Source organism: Phaethon lepturus, unplaced genomic scaffold (genome assembly GCF_000687285.1).
Source record: "Phaethon lepturus isolate BGI_N335 unplaced genomic scaffold, ASM68728v1 scaffold34720, whole genome shotgun sequence".
NCBI lineage: Eukaryota > Metazoa > Chordata > Aves > Phaethontiformes > Phaethontidae > Phaethon > Phaethon lepturus.
The window spans coordinates 1,434-9,845 of NW_010511770.1; the positions used below are offsets into that span (position 1 = coordinate 1,434).

The window sequence follows — 8,412 nt, forward strand, 5'->3', positions numbered from 1 at the left end:
GTGGACGGTGGCAGCCCCAGGCGCCCCCCAGCCACTAGCATAAGGCGGGGGATGGGATGGGTCCCAAGCTCACACAACCAACCACATGCTGCTAATCTGCTGCTCTCACCTTGCCAGTGGTGGAAAGGAGGTCACCCAGGCAGCGGTTCACCTCCTGCAGCTTGGGGACCAGGCGCCCCAGGTGGCTCTGGCTGCCCTCAGGGAGGAAGTCCTAGGGGACGGGGAGGAAGAAGAGGCTGGGGGTTACCGTGGGGCCAGCTCCAGGTCCAGCCAGTTCCCAGCCTGGTTCTCCAAAACCACAGAGCAGCCCCAGACCCTCCCAAGCAGATGGGCAGCTCAAGAACAAGCTCCAGACTCACGGCACTGGTTTTATTCTTCCCCAGGAGCCTCTGGCGTTCCTGCATGAACTGGATGTGCTGGTGGTACCACTCCCGGGCGCGCTCTACCAGCTCCAGACCCTGCAGCAGGAAATCCTTCTCCTGTTCTAGCTCCTTCATGTGCTTCAGCTGCAGGACAGAGCATGCAGAGATGTCACCCCCTCTCCACCAAGGCCTTGTCAAGCCCCAGGAGCTGTTTTTTTCACAAGGCGTGGAGGGATATGGGTATGGGCAGGGGTCTCAGCCCCTCTCCCCATGGAAAGCCACAGAGGAGCGGGATGATGGCTGCTGCCTGATGCTTCTTTGGGGGAGGAGTTCTCTGGTTTGGGAGAGCAACAGAAGCAGGTGAAGGACAGCCAGGCCACCTCCTGATCCCCACTGCAGAAGCAGGTTTCTCTGCCTCATATTTATCCATCGATGCAGTAAGAGCATGGCCTGCAGCCGCCCCCCAAATCCCCCCCAGGCTGCGAGCGGCTGCCAGCAGCACAAACACACATGACTTTCGGTGAGCAGCAAGTGGAAGAGCTGAACGTACAGACTGGAAGCCGGGGGAAAACATGCAGCTCTGTTCCCCCAGCGCTCTGCTCTGCTCCCCCTTCTGCTTTTCCCCCGAGGCAGCTCCGAGCTGAGCAGAGCACAGCATACCTCTGCTGAGTGTCTCTGCCAGTCTTGCAGGTTCAAGCACCAGCGTCACCCCAAGAGGGATGTGGGGATGTTTATGTGCCTGGAGGACTGCTACCAGGGTGCCCAGGGCTCCTGCCCCCAGACCAGCCCCCTGGGACAAGCAGACCAGTACCCTGCACCGGGTCACGGCTCAGCCAAGGCTGCTGCAGGGCAGACAGCTCAGCCCCTCTATCGACAGCAGGGCTGGAGCAGTGGTCTGTGCCCCAGGGGACACGGGGTCCCCTGCTCTGCTACGATCTTCTTCTTCTGCAGCTCCTCGGCTCTGCACTGCCACTGGCAATCGCAGAGGTGGTGAGAAAAGAAGGGACTTCCCTGGGGAACAGAGTGATGAGTGCAGCAACACTTTCATCAGCCCTCACCCAGTGAGCCCAGGGCTCCCTCTCCCCTGCTCCCCCAGCTCCTGCCCCCCGTCTCTATGCCAAGAGCTTGGGGAGCTGCCTGCCTTGCTGCCTCTGCCCTCTCTGCCACAAGACACCCAGGCCTCCAACACCCACGGCACAGACTGGGCTCCAGGAGAGTCTCCCCCAGGAAACAGTGGGACTTCGATCATCCAGAAGATGCTGGATGCTCAGGAACCTCTCCTACTGCTTTGGAGAACATCTGGAGGGGAATGATTCAGCTCAGAAGTGACCCTGAACAGATCCCCACTCCCAGGGACAAGTGACACCATACCAAGACCTTCTTCAGGCTGACAGCACTTCCCCGTCCCCACTGCTAGCCCCAAAGCCTCCCAACCGCCCCACACCAGCCACTCTTCATGCCAGTGCTGCTCTTGTTCCTGTCGCTCCTGGAAATGCTGTTTGCAACACAAGAGCCCCCCCACCCCCAGCCTGGATGGACAGACGTACCAAAGAGGACATACCCACAGGAAGAAGTGCAGAGCCTTGGTGCTACGCAGACTGTTGCTGAGAGGCATGAAGAAGGTGCTGTACGTGGCAAAGACCCCCACCCAGCTCGGGCTGCAGCCCATGACTGCCTGGCCTGCCCTGGTCCCACCAGGCTTGCTGGTCAGCATGGTGACCGGAGGAAAAGGCAGCATCCCACCAAGAAGTGGGACATCACCAGCTCTGCCGGGTGTGGGGACAGATGGCATCTTGCTAAGGGTGGGATGCTCTGGGGGCAGAGGCAGCTTCTGGGGCAGGAGGAAGACAAGAGCGCTGGACTTGGCTGGTGCTAACTGGGTTAGGAGGGGAGGGGACAGTGCTGTACCCTGGGCTACCTACAAATGAAAGCGCTCGGCCTCTCACAGAAGGTCTCATCCCAGCTACCCCCTGTGGCCATGGGGAAATCAGGCCGATCAATGATGAACTGGCTGAAAAACACCAGCTGAGCGGATACCAGCTGTGGTGGTACAAAGGGTCCTGGGGCTGCAGCACAGCCCCCACACCTCGCTTCACTGCTCAGGATGAACTGGTCCTAGTGTAGCCCAGGATGCCGGATGGATCCCAGCGCTCCCGTCCCCTGCCCGGGCTTTAGGCAAATTAACCTAATCACAGCTGAGTGCCTTGTGTCTGCAGGGCCCCAACATCCTCCCAGCATCAAGTGGGAGATGACAGCACTGCCCTGCACAGGGGTTCATCCTTGCTGGACGCGAGTATGTTCCAACTGTCTCTGTACGCTCAGAAGTGGGATTAGTACCCAAAGGCTCTGGCCATGGTGCCAGGAAAGGCTTCTCACCTGGGGGACAGGGACAGACACCCCTTCTCTGTGGGGAAGAGCACACGAAAGGCAGTGCAGCACTCTGGTACATGGGCAGGGGGGAAGAAAGACAAAGGACCTTCCTCCCACTGCCCCCAAAACAACCTGGGGAAATACAGGCAAAGGCAACACAAGCCTGGAGCCAGAGCACTTCTAGCAGAGCTGGGAACAAATGCCAGCTCTGAGCGAGACATGCTGGCCAGCAGGCAGGACCTTGAGCTCATGGCAGTGACGGGCTCCAGCCTGGAGCTGCATGCACAGGAAAAAGCTTCACCAGAGAAGGGGGGACCTTCCCATCTCCAAAACAGCAACTCCCAGCCACTAAAACCCTGAAGACCAGAGACACTCATCCCCAGATGCACACATCTACATTTATTACTCCTTGCCAGCGCCTCTCAGCAGAGACCCCCTCAGCCCAAGAGGACCCCAACCCCTTGCACGGCTGCAAGCCCAGCAAACCATGTGTGCACAAATGCCCCTGCCAGGCCAGGCATCGGAGCACGTTATGTCCCCCGAGGCCTGTGCCGGGCTATAATCGATGCTGCCACGCGCGAGTCAGCTCCGCTGGGCTCGAGGAGCAGGGTGACACCAGGGTGCAAGGAGTGGAACTGCAGAGGTGACAGTCGCAGCCTTGGCAGCAGTTCAGACATCAGCCAGAGTTCAGTCCTGCCAATTGCTCATCCTGCAGGCTGGGTCCTGGCTCTCTTCCCAGGAAAATTTAGCGTGAGCTTGTGGGCAACATGCCCAGGCAGCTCCTCCATTCCACTTGGGAGCTGTGGGGATCCCTTCATCCAGGCAATCTGATCCAAGCCTCTCCACTCAGGGAAGGAGAGAGGGGAGCAGATCCCTCCATCCTGGGCTGCCCACCTAAATTCAACGCTGATTTCTCTGCATTACTGGCAAAAAGTCCCTCAGGAGCCAGGAGGATCAGCATGCTTGAGCCCTGACCTACAGAGAACTTCTGGTAGGAGACACAGCCTGGCACCACCGCTTGCCAGCGCAGAGCATACCCGACCTTCGCTGGAGTGCTTGAAAGGCCCAGAGACCCACCTGCTCCTACACCTACACATTTGCCTTTCCCTGCACAAGGTTTTGCCCATGGGGAAGGCACCTGTGCAGTCAAATGCTGGCTCTATGGGGGCAACACGTGCGTGCTCCCTGGCATGATTTGGGACAAAAAGCAACAAGTAATGGCAGGACCTCCACGTACATCAGCAGAGATTTGTATCCAAAATATCAGGATCTACCCAACACCCCACAGCTCACACATGCAGGGTGGGGCAGGGGGGAGCACAGCCCAAACAGAGCTGGTGTCAGCGGTGAGGGACCCCTGCAATCCACCTTCCCCCAGGTACCACGGGCCCCTTCGCTGCAGCCCGTGGCAGGGCTGTCACCTTACCATGCTGAAGTCCACGCCACTGGTGATGGTGTGTCTCCGGTGTTCTGCACGTCCCCTCTGATGCCTCCGAGTGTCCGCAGCCACCGGATGGCTGCTGTCTCCCTGGGACTGCCCAGCAGCCTTAGCATCACCACCTGTAATGGAGGAAAGCATGAGGCCACCAGCCGCTTGCAACAAAAGCCACCCCACAGCCACTTCTATGAGACTATCTGCAGGGTGGTCTTACAAACGGACATGGCAGGGAGCAGCTGAGCAAAGCACTGGCCCGAGCGCCTGCTTGCATCTTTGTATGGGCACGGCAGGCTTCATCAACAGCTTACTTGGCTGCACCAGGCTGGCAACAGATCTCAGTGGTCATCTTCTGCAAAAAGCAGGCAGCTTCCAGGCAATGCTGTTTCAGTCCCATCACAGGCAATTAAACCATTAATCATATTATCTACCCTTGTCCTGTCCTCGTGGGACCCCTGGCTTCCACTCAGGTGGCACAGGCTCTGCCAGGAACTGGACTCCTCTTGAAGGCAGCTCCTGCTTGGTGATGGGCTTGGCCATGCAGATGTTCCCCCCCAGACCCTGTGGTCTAACCATAGAGTAAATCAGGCTGTAGGTTTTCCAAAATTTTATTAAAATCCCAACATTCTCTCTTGGAAAAAAACAGATCTACTACAAACACATGATGCTGGTGCAAATCCATGCATAAATGTATTTTTGCAGATGAAGTTCATACTGGCAGGTTTTAGGCTGGATCAGATACCTCCTGCCTGTGCTGCCTGTACAATGAAGCAGGTATTGGCTGGGCACCTGCAGAAAAGTCAGTACAAGCCCTGCACCGCCCGCCTTGGCGAACTTGCCAGAAACACAGCCCTGCGGCCACGCCAAGCCAGCTCAGATCCCTGCTTCTGGCCGAGCTGACAGAGCACTGCCCTGCCGCCCTGAACCATGGTGCCAGGGTAGCCAAGGGTGCAGCCAGCACCCTCCCCAGACGTGCCCAGGCAGCAAGCCTGCTGCACCTCCCTTCTTGCCACAAGCTCCTTGCCAGTCCCCAGCAGACCCTGCCTTGTGCTCACCCCCTCATTTTGCAGCTCAACCCCGCTCTCCGTGCACAGCTTTCCTCGAGAATTTCTTTCCCAACCTGGCTTTCAAACAAGAGCAGCAGGGAGGTAGGCAAGCAAAGGCAGGCGGTGAGGAAGCTGGGAAAAACATCTCTTCCTTGGGACCGCTCCCCACGTATCTGCCAGGCACGCCCACCCATCACCACATCCCTGTCCCACAGGCTGGGCACACGCTGGCTCCCAGGCGCCAGAACTGCCTGGCACAGGTCTAGCGTGTTCCCTGCTGCATGGGCACAGAGGGCTGCGAGTGCTGGGACAAGGACATGTAGTGTTGCCTGGGCTGGCACATTGCTGCCTGCTTGCTCCACAGCTGAGCATATGGATACATACGATGGAAGAGCGATATGGGGCAAGAGAGGGCAGCCGTGGCCACAGGAGCCATCCTTTACCTTGAAGGCAACGAGGTCTGGGGGAGTTGCTGGGACTGCCTGCACTGCCACGTTTGCGCTGGTTCTGCAACGGGAGATGGACTCGGGCTCAGTGGGCAGCAGCCAGTGCTACACAAGCACCTCGCTCAACCTCTCACTTTGTGTCACTGCAGAAAGAAGCCACCAAGGCATGGGAAAAATCCTCCTTCTGGTCCATCACGGCATCCTGCTTCTACCAGAAAATGCTCCAGCGTAGACAGGTCTCCAGCACATCAGGAAACACAACGTCTTTGATATCACTCATCCATCTGTTTTGCCAACTGTCTTTGGTTTCATACACCCATATCTACCTGGGAGGAACCCAGCAAGACCGGTGCAACCACACACATGTTCTCCTAGCAGACTGTAGCACATCCTGCTTGGGAAGCTGAGGAACAGCCCCAAAACCAAGGGTAGCTTCAACAGGCAGAATCCCAAAGTAAATCCAGAAGCACCTCTGGGAAGAGCTGCAGGGTAGAAACATGTTAAAAAGGTTTTTGCTGCTGTTACTTGGAAGTGCCAGGTTGAGCTGAGCTGAACCAAAGCTGTGATAAGAAGGCACTCCCTTGTCAAGCAACTGAGCTCTGTCCACTTGAGCTGGCAATGTAGTGGCTAAAACAGGACCCCTGCTAATGGGCTGGGATCAGTTCTTCTTGAGCAAAGAGCAGGACCAGCTCACCGGAGATGGAAGAGATCCTGCCATGAGATATGGGATGGCCTCCTCCCTCCCAGAGCCTCTCTGCCCCCACAGGGCATGATCCCGGCATTTGCGAGCCAGAGCAAGTGTCCAGGATAAAGCAGACACCTCATGGTCATTTTGAACATTTACATACCTATCCTTGGCAATGGCCCAGACAATAACGGATACCTACAAACCATCCCTCCTTCCTGCCACCAGCTCCCCAGGCAGCTGCTAAAGCTAGGCCACCCCAGCAGCAAAGGTAAGCACTGTGCTGGGGAGGAGGCAGTGCCCAGGGCCACCACAGACCTCCTGGGCAAGGGACTTTCTGCTCTGTGTCTTGACTTCCCCAGGTCTCAGCTCTCAGGAGAACCACAAGGTAAAGATCACCAACACTGAGACACTCGGATGCTGTTGTGACAAGTCACCTAGGCACCAGTGGTAAGGAAGGCATCGTGGTGACTTCTATGTCTAGTGACTTCTCCAATATCAGCCTCACCATCCTTGCACCTGCTGGATGCTGTTGGCTCCCCACAGATCATGGCTGGCACCCAGCAGCAGCTCATGGGCTGCTGCAGCACCGCTGGGCTGATGAGAGCTTCTGAGAAGCTGGAAGCTGACTTGGAGCAGGGACTTCTTCAGAAGCAATTCTGTCCATATGCTAATGGATGTTAGCGAGGAAGAGGGGATAGAATTGCCGTCCCACTGGCTCACTGCACCCCCGGATGTGCCAAGAGGATCACCGAGCCTCAACCTCTGCCATCTTGCCATGATTCACATCCAAATCACCTCTGACGCATGCAGATGCCCCCCGGACCAGAAAGCAGAGCTAGGGTGGCATCTTGTGAGCACCTCCTTCCCCCAAAACACAGACAGGGAGAGTTTCCTCAGAGTCTTTGCAGTTGATGAGCACTGACACCATCTCACTGCACTTGGTTGGGTTCTTACAGAAGCTACACTGTGCAGCTGGAGGCTCAGAGCAGCCTCGAGCCCAAATGATACAATCTTAATGGAGACAGGGCTTTCTGGGCCCATTGGCAGCTCTCAGCACATTTCTTTGCAGCAAGAAGGAGGTGCATCCTGCCATGGCAGCGCCCAGCTCCCTCGCAGCCAGTTGAGGAGAAGGTCTACCCTCCAACCACAGCCTGGGAAACCCTCTGCAGCGGAAGGGAGCACTGAGCAGCTGTGCAGGAGCAGGAGCTGCGAGGGATACAGTAACTCTGAGTTATAACATTCGCTAAGCTGCTGAATCAACCTGAAATTCAGGCCTGTTGCCAGAATATGGCCCTATGCCGCAGGAAGCTGGCAGCAAGGGCTGTGGCACTAACCCTGCCCACAGGCTCCAGACATCAGTATATCAGCCTATAATGGAAAGACCCTCAGCAACTGGAAAGTTGCTGTAGTCATCTGCTCGCTCTTCCCAGGGCAAAGCTTTCAATTTGCTATTTACCAAGAAGGATATTTTTTTCAGGTTTTTCCAGATTTACACTCTTGACAATAGAGGAACCAGCCTGCTTAATAATATTCCCCTAGATGAGGCTCCAGTGATTAGTCTGGAGGCAAAATGGAAAGCAGAGAACCTCAGCCACAGTTAAAGTTTCTTCTCCACCCAGCAGAAGGGACTGGGAGGGAGCGGGTGGGAAGGGAATGCAAACCAGCCCAGGCAACTTTCCCAAGGTAGAGGAAGTCATTGCGCTCAAATGTTGCGATAGCAAACACCAGCTCCTCACACAGACCTTTGTGTCCATAGATCTCAAAGTGCTTCACAAGTCTAGACAAAGAATTATTGCCAACACCAGGTAAGTCTAGAAGCCCGGTTTCCTTGTAACGCCTCCTACTGACTAGCCACAAACCAAGATGCCAGTGAAATAGTCTCCTCTTTTCCAAGGTCTGTGTGCCACCCGGGGGTGGGGGGACCTGGCAGACCCAGCACAGGGATCCCAGGTCCCAAGGAAGGGACATGGTCCACAGGGACCTGCCGGTGAGCTCTGCAGACAGAGCCCTGGCCTGGCCACCAAGACAGCGCTTGGGGACAGCAAAGCACATCCCCCTGATGCCG

The 8,412-nt window shown here is 56.7% G+C and overlaps 1 protein-coding gene across 1 annotated transcript in view; it reads right to left on the minus strand.

Annotated features, from left to right (window-relative positions):
• LOC104619222 (suppressor APC domain-containing protein 2-like) overlaps positions 1-4,707 on the minus strand; it is a gene marked incomplete at its 3' end in the record, with an annotated part of 6,102 nt that extends 1,395 nt beyond the window's left edge. The window contains exons 1-4 of the mRNA XM_010285023.1: positions 4,599-4,707; positions 4,159-4,292; positions 360-506; positions 110-211 (exon numbers count right to left, since the gene is read on the minus strand). Coding sequence (XP_010283325.1) covers positions 110-211; positions 360-506; positions 4,159-4,292; positions 4,599-4,707 — 492 coding nt within the window. The remainder of the gene's footprint in view (positions 1-109; positions 212-359; positions 507-4,158; positions 4,293-4,598) is intronic.
• Positions 4,708-8,412: the final 3,705 nt, after the last annotated feature.